The 15,009-nt window shown below is 39.8% G+C and overlaps 2 protein-coding genes across 3 annotated transcripts; both read left to right on the forward strand.

The window, feature by feature from the left end:
• Window positions 1-6,765: 6,765 nt before the first annotated feature.
• LOC105381678 lies at window positions 6,766-12,348 on the forward strand. Of its 2 annotated transcripts, XM_048631684.1 has the most exons (6): window positions 6,766-6,923; window positions 8,151-8,498; window positions 8,608-9,810; window positions 10,114-10,983; window positions 11,105-11,397; window positions 11,515-12,348. In XM_048631684.1, the coding sequence occupies exons 2-6, from the start codon at window positions 8,154-8,156 to the stop codon at window positions 12,125-12,127; spliced, it is 3,324 nt and encodes a 1,107-aa protein (XP_048487641.1). In that variant the 5' UTR covers window positions 6,766-6,923; window positions 8,151-8,153; the 3' UTR covers window positions 12,128-12,348. The 2 variants fall into 2 exon arrangements, with proteins under 2 accessions (XP_048487641.1, XP_011549764.3); XM_011551462.3 differs by lacking the exon at window positions 10,114-10,983 and having other exon boundaries at window positions 6,767-6,923.
• Window positions 12,349-12,472: 124 nt separating this feature from the next.
• LOC105381679 (IQ domain-containing protein K) lies at window positions 12,473-15,006 on the forward strand. The gene is made up of 5 exons (XM_011551463.3): window positions 12,473-12,774; window positions 12,984-13,123; window positions 13,499-13,593; window positions 13,898-14,027; window positions 14,540-15,006. Exons 1-5 carry the CDS (start codon window positions 12,534-12,536, stop codon window positions 14,648-14,650), a joined length of 717 nt encoding a protein of 238 aa, XP_011549765.3. The 5' UTR covers window positions 12,473-12,533; the 3' UTR covers window positions 14,651-15,006.
• Window positions 15,007-15,009: the final 3 nt, after the last annotated feature.

Below are 15,009 nucleotides of genomic sequence, written 5' to 3' on the forward strand. Positions count from 1 at the left end.
AGATAACTTATTGTTAAGTACATAAATCCTAATTCTAATCCTAACTAATATTATAAATGCGAAAGTAACTATGTCTGTCTGTCTGTCTGTTACTCTTTCAAGCCAAAACTACTGTACGGATTTGAATGAAATTTGGTATACATATGGTCTAGACCCTGGGAAAGAACATAGGCTACTTTTTATCCCGGAATTCCTACGGGAAAACTGTTTAAGGCGATGTGAAGCGCGCGGGAACAGCTAGTTTATCATAATACTTATACCCACCAGGTAAAACTGTTTAACGAGATTAATCATTATAGAGCTTCCACTATGATATTGTATTTTTGACGTTTCCTTATGTCTGGTAAGTAGAGTTGGTTTTCCTTTGCAGTCATCAAATATGTATGGAATTTCGAATGTCAAAAAACCAATATTATAATGGACATAGTATAGGTCACCGAAAAAGTTACAGTCGTATTTTTTCTTTACCTACATACCTACATCACAGGTTCACAGAATTGTTATAGCCAAAAGGGCAGTTACAGATGACTCGTAAGCGCGCCGCCAGTTAGTTTTAGTTAAGGTTATCTATGCCATAAAAATCGTATGGTATTACGGGTACAGTGCCCTGAGTGCGAGTTTTTTTAACCTTTCGAGAAGTGAAATCGAAACGCAGATTTTGTATGGCGCGGAGCTAGTACAGCTACTTACCGCTAGGTGGCGTGTCTAAAACGCCATACAAATTTGCGTTTCGATTTCACTTCTCGATAGGTTAAAAAACTCGCACTCAGGGCACTGACTGGGTATGTATTATACCTAAGTATATAAGAAGTTTAAACCAAAGCCGCCATCTATCCATTCACTATTGAACGACTTTGAGGCTTCGAATTGAGATTTAAAACGAGTAGAGAGCCGTAGTAGAGCGAATCAAGTATTGCGGTAGCTAGGTACCGAAGGAGAAATCCGAGAAAAAACATCGAGAGCCTGCCAACAACTTTGCTGTTAAGTTCTCACTATAACTCCTAGATGGCGCTGCCAAATAACATACCGTATTGTAAAAAAATTTACCTCGGAACCCTAGGATACTACCGGGATTATTATTATTACTTTATTTACTACTAATAATATGTATTTTCTATAATATAATGCTAAACATTTATGAAATGCAGCAAATCATTATTTCTATTTAAAGAGCTACAAATTTATAAAAAATTATAACCGATTGGAATGCTTGCCATAGTAAGTTGATTTCAGCAAAAAGTGCGATAGTGTTGCTTGTTTTATAAAAAGAACATAAGTTCTGTGCATATAACAATGACCAAAATAAAACAGATGTAAATAAGTTTAAGTTCCATAAGATGTTATCCAGATCGCTTTCGCGGTTTCGCGGATGTGACGTCACGACGCGGTCCGCCTCCCACAATCACCAATTCTACATTCACCGCAAATCAGATCACTGTAAATATGAAGAAAGTGCATTGTAAAGAGTTTTTATTCCAGAGCCTTATAATATCCTATAAGATTACAGTACCTAAAGTTATTTTATATGATGTTATTATATACCTACCATAAACATGACGCTGCAAAAAGGATAAAGTACTTATTCCTGTTTTTGCACAGCAAACCTCTGTATAAACATCCCTTACACATCTCTCTACCTTCTATTAATAACCACCATTCCGCAACAATCCAAACATAAACACAACGTGGAAATACCCGCAATCTAAACATCCAATTACCGCTAAGGTTACCTCTATTACTTCATAAACCTTCACTGCATTCAATAATGGCTGTGAGATAGAATAGATCGAAAGGTGCGTAAAAACCTGGCGTCCAGAGTTTCCTGCGAGTATCCTTGGAGACGCGGGAAGCCCAGTGTTCAGTGTTGCCACAACAATCGAACATAAGTAGGCCATCGAGTTTATTGGGACAGAGATATCTGTAGAGTCGCTATAGTAGAATAGAATACTCTTTATTTTGCGCCATGGGAGAAAATATTACGAGTATTTTACACTAGTAATGGTTGATTTTATGAAGCACTTTTATGTTTCAACTTTGATGTTAGGTTAGAAACTTGTGTTACAAGATACGTATGTGCATAAAATCTACGTAAGAAGTATTCGTTGTGCAGCGAGTGCGGCGTGGAGAAGGACCAGCACGTGCTGCGGGACTGTGTCCGGAACGAGGCCGTCAGGGCATCACTGTATGATAATCACATATTTCGGGAGGTAGGGGGATGTAATCTGGCGTTAGCTATCCCTTGGTCTGATGAGGCTCGATCTCTTTATAAATTAGTTAAGGTAGCACTTAAGAATAGATGATAAGCTTGATTTGTTTTGCCCCTACGAGGGCGACATGGTCAGTAGTCACATCAAGTGTACCAAGCTATCTATAAAAACAAAAGATTTTTAAAAAAACTTGTAATTCTTGCGGTTATGTGTCTGTAAATACGAACCACTAAAAGATACAAATAATAATTAAATAATTATGATTGCATGTTAGGTATATAACCAGCTACAAAACATATTTGACATAACCCAATCTTGGAACTAAAATATATTTTATTAATATAACTAACTGTTGCCGTTTGTTTATGCCTTCATATTTTTCATAGGAATCCCGATTGGCTAATGCCATTGAAATCCGTTCAGTATTTTTTACGCGAAACAGTAACAAACATTCATTTAAAAAATCCATCACTAGTTGTCTACTCCATATATTTTTGCTTCGCCTAATTCGGCAAGTGTGACCCTCGCTCCATGCAGCGCGGGAAACCCGCCGCCACCACGCCAAGCCATCGTCATTGCAACACCATCTTCTCAGTATTTGACCAAAACATAACCACAAGTAACATGCACGAAGAGAATAACCTTCACAACGTTTTGCAAGCCGAAAATACGCGTATGCATGACGCATATTTTATTTAGTTTTCTGTGCAGATCCTTATTGTTACAACTGAATTCGCATGTGTTGTTAAAATGCATGCAGAACCTTGACCTATTACGGAAAATATGATTCATCCATGTGACATCTGTTTTAGAGATGCTTAGAAAGCTCCAAGCATTGCTTACATCTCAAACTCAAACTGTTTTAAAATACCAAGATTACCTGTAGAACTATATCTTGTACTTACCTATATTAATTATTCTAAAGCAATGCGTTGCACATTCAGGTATCTTCCTCCACAATTACATCATAGTCAGTCAGTAAGACGAACCGGACTAGCGGCGGCAAAAAATGTAAACATCATCTTCAGGCATGGCCGACCCCGATCCATAATCATTACCGTCTTAAATAGCATTCACTCTATCTATTTTTATAGCGCTATTCATTGCTTAAGATAGAAAGAGACAAAACATGATGTGGTCGAGAGTAATTGCAATGTTACATCACTCTACGATGCACACGTTGGCATAGGAAGGAATTTGTACTCTAAAAAGTTTGTTGAACTATACGCGATCGCATCTTTTTTATTATAAGATTGTACTCGTATCTATCTGAGTAGATATAAATATAACCATCATTCATTGTTTCATAAATTTGCGATTACAGAGAAATATTCCAACTTGCAATAATTTTATCATAGTATGGCATAAGTACTTAGATGTTTATTTTTATGTATCTTATTAAATATGGTTATGTCACACAAAAACATAACCCAACTAAAGGTCAAAGTTAATTTGAAGCACAGTAACAAAACAATGAACACAAACAATACGTTTTCTTCGACTCCTAACAAACAGAGAAACCGTCCAATTAAGTTTACGGTAGAAATGGTTCAGCGAACCATTGCGCCATGCTGCGGCGACGTCATGCGTCATGCACCAGCGGCAGCGCAGGTCCGGCTGCGGGGAACCCCTCTTGTGCAACTGCAGCATGCAAGCCGCCCAATCGCAAGATCCTTGAATCTAACTGGGGCATATTGGAATTAATTGCTCTTTAATGTTGTTGGGTATTTCTGTTGCCGTTCCAATAATTTGCGGGTGCTGAATACAGTGTAATGCTAGTTTAAGTAATTGGATTTTAAGTGCATGCATGATGTTCATCAGTTTCAATGCACTGACTTTCAGCCTGATAGGTTTTGTCTGATTAAAATCAACTAAGATACACGCCTAACATGTTCTTTATTTATATTTTTTATTATGTTCTTGTTCAGTAAGAATCCCAGAAAGGTTCGAAACCAATAAACCTAGATTTGTATCGTAACCAAAATCACACGGTGTGTTGCGATTAACGATACTCAAAATTTACCAATAACGCTTACCAATACTGGCGTTCATCCATTTAAGTATCTACCATGTAACTAAACTACCTTTTGGCACCAGTGTGTAATACCAACCGCTAGAAAGGAAGTGTGGACTATTAGTTTTACAACAGAACTTACACAGTTCGTTGAACTCTTTTGTATAGTACATTGGAAAACTCGTAGCCGCTGCGTAGCGGGCATGCTACGAAATTTTTATTTTGGACTATTTACAGTTTTGTTATTTGCGTGTCTCTAGATTTACATAAAACGTTTATTTAAGAGTTTTAATAGTATTTTTGATCAATATTTTTCTCTCGGTAAATAATCATTTACTCAGGGTTTTATTAAAGGATATTTATGTTTGATGGAAAAAATAATAATAAGGATCTCAGTTCTCTGAATACGTACTTCATTTATCTACAGAATGAGAATAGCTTGTTATGTTTAATATACTTATTTATACAGAACTTTTTAAAACTCCTACATCTCACAATCTACATACTTACTAGCTTTCTAGGCCAATCGCAGAATCGAACTAATTTAATTTAGTAATCGATACCAATTATTTGGAAGTTAGTAGGTCATGATATCCTTATTCGATTCCTAACGATGAGTGAAAGCTGATTATCTCCTATTAAAGAGATGTTTACCACTCTGTTTGTAATCGTGTGTTATGCGATTATGTCATTGTGTGTTGTAACTTGGAACAAGAACAATGCAGAACTGTTGAATGCATTTGAACTAAGCCTCGCTGCACCTCAGAATAGTAATCTATCCAGCTGAATCTGATTATAACCATTTATTAGCGTTGGCTTATTATACTCTATGTATTACACCCATTAATTATGTTAAAATTGTATCTTCCATCCAAAGGTTGTCTGGTAGAGATTGCTTTAAGCAATAAGACCGCCTTTTTTGTACTATGTTATATATAAGTTGTGATATTGTGATGTTTTCTTTAATGGTGCAAAATAAGAGTATTCTATTCTATTCTATTATATTCTATTACATATAAATTCGTTGTTTACTTTCAAAACCTATATGATATAACTCAGTTGAAACTCAATTTAAGGGTAACAAATCCACCGACCCCCAAACACAGTTGTTCCATTCGGTTCTACCTTTTTTGGCCTAAGATTTATTTGCCTAATCTCGTATTGCATAGTAACGTTTGGTCAAAGTCTCGTTTCGCCGAAAATCGTATGGCATAAATCTCGTTTAGTAAAAAGTTATTTCGCATAATCTTGTTTAGCCTAATAATGGTATGGCCAAATCTCAATTAGCCTAACAATACTATGGCATAGCTTATACAAACTACTATATTAGGCTCATTTGGCTTTAACTTTGACGAAACGTCTCCCTACATAGCGCAAACAGGTGCCTTGCATTGCATTATTAAATTTTCCGCTATGTGGGAAACGCTCCGCTCCGCTTGGCTGCGCTCCGCTTTGCTTTCGACGAACATGTGCACCTAACACGCTCCTCCTCGCTTTTCTCGTCGTCGCACCTATCTTAAGGTTTCGATCCCATGGGGTTTAATGGCGTTTGTAATCATTATAATGGTTATTCACTTTCAATATTTTGATCATTCAATATCGTGATTTTCGGGATGTAGGAGAAAAATACCACAATTTGTACATTTAAAACATACTTAATATAGTATTTATGAAGATAATATTAGGAGAAACAAGATTATACCAATACGAACAATTTGAGCAAACGAGACTTAGGTAGCTGTTTCAAGTTTATGCCAAAAGAGTTTTAGACGAAACGAGTCTTATGCCACATAAGTCTTGGCGAAATGATGATTCTACCAAAAAAGTTTAGACCTTACGAGTTATGCGAAACGAGTTTAGGGTAATAAAGATTAGGCGAGATGAGGGTAACCCGTTCCATTCATATAAATTGATTTTATAAGGACATAAGCATATCTTTATTTTTTTACGTCATGGTATGTAGGTATACCTAAGGTACCTAGTAAAATCATTTAAGTAACTATAAAATTCATTCATTCAAAAAATATATAACTGATAAAATATTTACAAAGAGACATGTTCATTAAAAATAACAACACCAATACCTTTAACTTCTTCCCGTCTCAAGATACCCACCATAATTATTATTGATTTTAGTTGTTGTATAATAATTAGCACTTACTAACCAAAATATGATATTATTTTACACAAATATTACATTTTCAGTAGTACATTTAAATTAAAAGGTTTTTTACTTTCATTAAAATTTATTTTGCATCCGAGTACTGATACATTTCAGCCTAGAAAAAACACAAGATCCGCCACTCCGACCTCCATATCTCCCTATTACCTAATAAATACTCGGAACCGACTCATTCAGCCATTGGGCAAAGGGTTGATCAATGACGATGACGTCAAACCTCTACCACGTTACCTTACGATAGCGTCGTTCATCGCTAAACTGTGAAAGATCTAGGCTTGACGACTGTACTTGGTGGTGTGATAGAGTCTCGTGGTAGAGGCAGGCCCGACGCGTCTTACCAAATCGCTCTGCAAGCATCTTTGTGCCGGTCGAAGTATAAAGCTTGGAGGTGGTAGAGCGAGCAAGGCATTCAGACGCTAACAGTGCACCAGTGAAGTGGTAGAAAGTACAGTTCTATATTTAGCAGAACAACAAAAAATAACAATATCTGTCTAAATATAAAAAGAAACAAAATACAAAAGTAAGTGTTTGGTGTATTGTTGTGAAGTGTGATTATTTAGTGACAAAAGTGGTTCTAAAAATAATATATACGTATAGGAACTCTTAAACGGTCTTCTCAACCGGCTATCGTATCTGAGTGTTAAATTAAAACCATAAGTACAAAAAATGCGCCTACAACTTACTGATAGATAACAATAAAATTATGATCGATTATAAAAAATAAGAGAAAAAACATAAATTTTTAAAATATGGAGTTTCGTGTGAAAATAAGAGTGATCCTCGCGGTGGATGCACTAGACTTTCACTTTCCGTCCAGTGCCAGCCCGCACACTCACACCTACACACTTACTCACTTGGTCCTGTCGACTATCTAAATATCTCTAGCACTTAGGCTTTTCCACGACACAAGTTCGTTGTACCTACGCACCGAGGCTTTCAAACCTCGACTCATTAGCCGTGTAAAACCGAAAGCGCTTCACATAATTTCTCTTTTCTATTCAACCTTTATCTGTGCGATTGATCAGAGAAAAGCATCTTAAAGTATTATTTTCATTTGAACAATAGAAGAAAAGCATGTGAGACCGATCTGTGGGTGGATGTTGTAACGTGTTGCATAAAGTAAACAAGATTCGGTCGGCACGATTGGGCAGTTGCATAACCACATTACGGGTTCGTTATACTGCGAGGTGACGCACCGCGCGGCCTGCGCCTGCGCCGATTGCCGATGAGCTTCTTGGGCTACTTTCCTCGGCAATGACACCAATAACACTTTTAAAGACAACAATAACAAAGGATGACACCGTTTAGCTATCTTTTGTTCTGTCTTAATTAATGGATATATGTAATTAATTTGCATAAACATACATACTTACACACTTAACACGGGTTTGCCACAAATACGTTTCATAACTATTTGCAAACATTGATTGAATTTTATTGCAGTATTCTTTTTTTGTATAACACAAAATTTGCAATATCTCGTTTGTTTACCCGTTTGCTTCCGTATTTGTGGTAAATATCCGTAAACCTATACTTACATGCAAATGTGAGAGTCTAGCCCACGCCGCCGCCGCCGCGGCCGCGCTGACATTATGGAGCCTTACATAACAAGACAACGCCGATTCCGCCCGCGAAAGTAAAAGTGCTCCTATGTTCACTCGTATTTCGAAACAACGACACGCTTAGCTGAAGAAGGATATCTTACATTAACGGCAACAACTCAATTTGAACTTCTTTTGTTTCACAGATCATGCGGTGGTTAACGATAAGCTGTTTGCTGCTACCGATAATCATCGCGAGCGCGGCCGCTGAGTGGTCGTGGGGAGGCGATTCCGCGGCGAAGGAAACTAGCGATAACACTGAACTACTAGAAGGTGAACGGTTGGGCGCAGCACAGGATAAGGACCTGGAGTCTAATGGCACCGTTCTAGATGACATTGTTGGAGAAATCATCAGCAGCAAACAGGGCAGGAGCCTGGGCGGCTTTGACGACGTGTATGCAGACCCGACCATCAAAGACGCTCTGGAAGCTGGAGACGACTCTGAGGCCAGACAGCTGGTCAAGGACCGTTTGTGCAGTCTGGGATTAGTGCAAGTGAGTATTGCACAAAATAACAAATTAAAACTAAGTACATTTTGCTAAACACTCTAAATCTAAAGTAACTTCTACTATATTTTTACTTATGTATTTTCCTTATTTTCAGTGCGACGATGAGGATGTCCAAGAAAAACGAACCTACGTCTCTCCCGATGAACTGATCTACGCTCAACCTGTCGACATCACGCCTGTAGGAAAGCCGATCGCTTCCATTCCTGTCCGTGGACCCCCGCGAGCGTACGGAGCACCCAAACCAATGCCGCAATACCAATCCCGCCCCATTAAAACACCACCGAAGAGGATGGGCTATGGCGAAAACGTGCGACCAGGATTCTCCGAAAAATACGGACAAGTCTCCAACAACCAATATTCCCAGAGCAACGGTCTCTACAATGGATTCAATGCACAGAACTACGTCACTAAACCCCCAAGTTACGCTGGTGAAAGCCCTTACGCTTACGAAAACAACAGGCCCAGCTACAACAACAAAGCCCCCGCCTCGTCTTCTGGCTCGAAGCCGGAGTCCGTCGTGCAGCAACATGTGCACCACCACTACGTGCACGATGACTCGAACAAGGACCCGAAGGTCATCATCAAGCCCGTGGCCATCCCCGTTGGCTCCGTCGGCTCCATCAATGCCCAGTCCCTCGCCCAGCAGCAAACCGACATCATCACCGCCGCCGGAGGCGACTACAGCTTCGGAAGCGGCAGCGGCGGATTCAAGCCGATGTCGGGCATCTACGCCCAGGAGAACCGACCAATCAACACTGATACTATCTATGGTTCTCAATACAACCAGGGAGGCTACAACAAAGGATCCGGTAACATTGGCGGTCAAGGGCTACCAGGACCTTATTCGCCTAACTCATTCGACGATCAAAAGTACGGCAATTCCCTAGGAAACTACGCCAGCAACACTGATTTCTACAAGAAAGAATTCCAAGTGGGATCTTCTGGAAATAGCTTATACAACCAGGGCCCTGCTACTTTTGGCCAGAACAACGGCTTCCAAGACAACTACCATGAGCCCAAGGCCCAAGGATTTGAGTGCGTTTGCGTCAACTACGATCAATGTCCCAGTCAAGAAATTATTGGCCGCAGAGATGACCTTTACCTGCCAATCGACCCAAGAAACAAAGGCAGTGAAATCACAGCTCTGACTGAAGATCAGTTAGATAATGTAACCGTATCGGAATCTACATCCGAAACCAAACCTGCTAACTCCACAGAATCCGAAGCTAAAACAGTATCCAAGCGTGAGGTCAAAGCTGAAGAAAAATCTGACGAAGCCAACAAAGATGTCGAACCGGTAAGATATTTAACCATATTTCTTCTACGAAACATTTTCATACCATGCTTTAATATTCTAATAATTCCCAAACATGACCTACTAACTCAACCTTTCCTACCATCAACCAATCGAAATCACCAAAAAGTAAGACTGGTGTAACTCATCGAATCACCAAACCATACAAATAGAACTGATTTAAAAACGAAAGTTAACTATTTGTAACGGCTAACGAAAGAACCACTAAACACGGGCATTGACATAATTCTAACACTCAATACATAATGTACTTCGAAAATATTGACTCATGCCGTGTTACCGCAGCGCTTCTTTGGATCGGCCGGCTACGGCGGCAATGGCAATGGCAACAAACAAGTGCAGCCCACGTTTGGTGTCTCTTTTGGGTTGCCCCAGACTTCTCATGGTGGTTATCCTGTAAATCCCTTTAACGCAAATCCTGTCCAAAATCCTTATGGTCCAGCACTCAATGGAGGTGGCCTGAATTTGGGTCTCGTATCTGTTAATCCGTTGTTAGCCGTACAAGTTACCAAAAACGATTACGGTGAGAAGGTAGTCAAACCATTTGTCAACCTCCACGTTACTCCTAATGAGCATGTAGTTAATAAACTTGGCCACTTGCTTCATGAACAGAAAACATATCTGCTGAACAAACACGAGCACTATCATCATCATGATCCGTACCACCACTACAATCCCGTCCGCCCTTACTACAACCACCACATCCCGCATCCTCCTCACTATTCTTCCCCACATTACCCCTCCCCGCACTACCCCGCGCCGCACTACCCTGCCCCTCACTACCCCAGACCTCCAGTTTATTCTCCTCACCACAATCATTACGAACCAACTGGATACGGTCCAGTTTTTAAACAAAATGCTAATATCCCAACCGGACATGATGATGATTACTACGACGAAGATAATGGCAATAGTTACGATGACCAGTCCTTAGATTACAACTCCGGATTCTACAATCCCTCTTTTGAAAGATCAGCTAATAATAGTAATTTGAACGGCAACAACTATGCCAACCGCTATGCGTATTCCCGATCCCTGACCCTTCCCTCGCCTAGTCCTGGGGCAAACCGGGGAGGCCAAACCGTCAAATTCCCATCGAATAGAAGAAAGAGGGACACTACTGTAGAAACTGTTAAAAGCGAGACTATTGAAGAGGTAACTTAGCTTATACATCAATCTTTATAACCCATGACTTGAGTTTAGTTAAATTCTGATGATAAAACATTGTCTGTGAAAGGGCAAACTTATTTATCATAATACTTATATTCTTTTCCAGAGAGCATACGGCCGTCCTCAGCTACCGCAGCAACAGTGCCGAGCTAACCAAGTGTGCTGCCGTAAGCCTCTGCGCCCACAAGCCGCCAACCAAGGCCAGTGCGGTATCCGCCACTCTCAGGGAATAAACGGCAGGATCAAGACCCCGTCATACGTCGACGGCGACAGCGAGTTCGGAGAGTACCCGTGGCAGGTCGCCATCCTGAAGAAGGACCCGAAAGAATCCGTCTACGTTTGCGGAGGAACACTGATTGATGGACTACACATTATGACTGCTGCTCACTGCATTAAATCGTAAGTTTCCTCCTGCATTATGTCTCTTTTAAAGTACCTAATTCTTTGATTTCTGCTTCTTTAATTCAAAAGATCTCAATTTCCAAGTCGTTTACAATAGCAATTTTCCTGTTTCAGACATCACGCTTCTGACCTGCGAGTCCGTCTCGGCGAATGGGACGTGAACCACGACGTGGAGTTCTTCCCCTACATCGAGCGAGACGTCCTCTCCGTGCACGTGCACCCGCAGTACTACGCCGGCACCCTGGACAACGACCTCGCCATCCTGAAACTGCAGTCGCCAGTCGAATGGACGAAGTACCCCCACATCAGCCCCGCCTGTCTGCCCGACAAATACACCGACTACGCCGGACAGAGATGCTGGACCACTGGATGGGGCAAGGACGCGTTTGGAGACTACGGGAAGTACCAGAACATCCTGAAGGAGGTGGACGTGCCGATCCACGGCCACAACCAGTGCCAGCAGCAGCTGCGGCAGACGCGGCTCGGCTTCAACTACGAGCTGAGCCCCGGGTTCCTGTGCGCCGGCGGGGAGGAGGGCAAGGACGCGTGCAAGGGAGACGGCGGTGGCCCGCTGGTGTGCGAGCGAGGCGGCACGTGGCAGCTGGTGGGCGTGGTCTCGTGGGGCATCGGCTGCGGCCAGCCCGGCGTGCCCGGCGTGTACGTCAAGGTGGCGCACTACCTCGACTGGATCGCGCAGGTCACCGGCAAATACTCCAACTACAACTAAGCTTCGCGGCAAGCTCACAGCATATCATCTCATAATGCTTATCATGAAAGTGAAACTATCAAGAAAGTATTTATTTTTTAGACTCTAGTAGACTATTTAATTTTAATTTATTATGCTTTGGATGGTAATATCCAGAGTGGCCAAGTAAATGCGTGTAGCAATTTTTGTATACAATACATTTTTAAATGTTAATAAAATTATTAAATTAAATATAAAATACACTTTTTATTTTATAAAACTTCTAAATTTCCACCCTTTGTAGGCACTTTACATTTTATCTACAGTTTGAGGCAAAAAGTTTAGATGTAATTAAAAAGAATATTGCGTCAATTTAACATATTATAAAACGTAACTAACAACCAAACATATTTCTTTACTTATTAATGCGAGCAATTAGTATTTCATAATGGCTGGTAAAGTTTCAGACAGAAAACCAAAGAAGTTAGCTCAAGCTCAAGAGGAAGAAGCAATAGAGTTCAGTTTACCGACCAGCCTACCGTGCTCCGAAATAAACTATCCCATTCGATTACAGAGGAAATTTAAAGCAAACTGGCAAGAAATACTAGACGAAGGGGATAAATTTATGAAAGATATAGAGGACACGAAATTATTAAGTCAACCAGCTATTATTAAAGCTCCTTTTAAAGGTGAGTAGGCTACTCTGTCTGCAAAGCCTCTATGTTAGTCTAGTTATTCTGAAGTAATTATATACTATGTACCTACTGTCATTTTAATGTTAAGTAGATTTAGCGTAAAATAATTATATAGTAACACAAACACATAAGCTTTGATTATAATCAAAAGGATATACCAAACCAATATTATTACCAATATTTAAATGCTTTCTTTATTTTAGATACAGCATGCGATTTCATTTCAAATGAGGTATTTCCTTATTTGTTACCTGCTTTGGAGCAATCACTATGCAAAGCTGAAGTTTGGAATGCACTGAAGACACAAACATGTTTCTACAATGGTATCGATCATATAGCTCAGGTATACTTTAACCCCCTTATTCATAGAGAAGTTACAATACGTTTTAACTAATAAACTGTTTTGTCCCTCTCCGACAAAGAACAATTTGTTTCTTGACAGAGAGGGACAAAACAGTTTATTAGTTAAAACGTATTGTAACTTTTCTATGAATAAGGGGGTAAGAATAAAATAATGAATTAAACCATAATAGTGAGATGGGAACAAATCATAGCCGTGGACACAAATATTTTGGCTTCCGGTGAACATCTTATCATGCCTTAGTTTATTTACTCTATGATCATACCTAAACTGAGCACAGCAGAGCTTGCCATTCCATTATAAAGGTAGTTTTTATCCAATAAATTAAGATTTCAGGAACGATATCATCGATTTCAGGAGTTATGGAAAAATAATCCCCGCTTTCCTAGCCGGAAGTTTCACGACGATCACATATTCAATATGCCGTGGGTTCGAGAATATTTAAAAGAAAAGTTAGTATTTATGTACTAACTACTAATAAGAGGATTTTTACACCATTCAAGCAGTGAACAGCAAACTAGAACTTGTATGACGCGAAAAGCCGCCACCTAGCGGTAAACGCGCTAAACCACCACAGCTCCATGAAAATTCGATTTTACACTATGCCTCTTAGATAATTTAGTACCTATATTACCTATGTGCATAAACTGAAAACGCTTTCGTAACTAGACCACGGAAAACCTACGATATTATTATGATAAATGGTCCACACATTTGCAATGGCTCTAGTATAACACTTCAAATATGACATTCCAGCCCGCGGCCGCTGTACCCCAAGTCCTGGCTCTGGTCGGAGGACTACGCCGCCACCGTCATACAGAAGACGGTGCGCCAGTACTTCGTGCAGCGCACTGACGAGGTGCAGGAGATGAGGAGCTTCTGGAAGGTTCGTGGTCTATGCTAGATTTAACAATAGTCCTTGAGGGTTACTCTATACAGACGAAAAACGAACGAACGAGAGCTGTCCTGTAATCGGCACGTTTAATACAACGAGATAGAGTCGTGGTCGCGCAGCAGCCATCCGAAACTTTGTTTTTCTTCATATTGACGGATGCCCCTGTTCATCAATCACGCGCCGTATTTATCGCAAATCGTGAAATAGCGACGTTTGTCTGCGTCGATAACGGACCCGTGCATCGGGAACAGAGACAATGACATAATTTCGCAATTAATATAGCATGATAATGCATCCCATAGAGTCGCATGTTAGCTCTTCGGGCTTGATATTATACCTATAGGTAAAATTTTACAGAGGTAGGTAATTATGTCATCGGCTCAGGGTCTCAAGTGAACTCTTCGCTTACCATTACTTAGTAACTAATAGGGAGCCATTAAAATAAGTGAATTATTTTTTACAATGTTCTTAGGAATGTGAGTTATTTAAAATTACGTTTCCAGAAATTGAAGTACGAAAAGGAGCATCCCAGCATTGATGAGAACCCATTCTTGGCTCGTTACTTGGCCAAGCACGCACCGGCGCCATTTAATAAGCAAACAACTAAACAGTAGTTCCTTTAGTACTGAACAATTATTTCTGTAAAAATATTGATGTTTTTTACTTCATTCATGATTGTTAAAGAGAAAGTGTTAAAGTTTTTAAATAGTCTAATTAAACTTCCATTATTTTGTATTTCAATTTAAAAGTAAGAGGCAAGTCAGCAGGTAATCTTGCATTTCTTTTTATTTTGTGTAAGTAGGTACTTATTTATTTTAGTATTATGTGCTGATAAAATTATTTTCCTAAGTATGCATGTCCCTATTGTGTGTCTGAGTTGTTTGTGTGTTATTAGTACTCACACTAAATAATAATGACTTTCAAATAATTTTAAGATTTTTCTCTCATTAAATATAGTTATACTTTAAAACAC

The sequence above is a fragment of the Plutella xylostella genome, chromosome 29 (assembly GCF_932276165.1).
Source record: "Plutella xylostella chromosome 29, ilPluXylo3.1, whole genome shotgun sequence".
In the NCBI taxonomy this organism is placed as follows: Eukaryota; Metazoa; Arthropoda; class Insecta; order Lepidoptera; family Plutellidae; genus Plutella; species Plutella xylostella.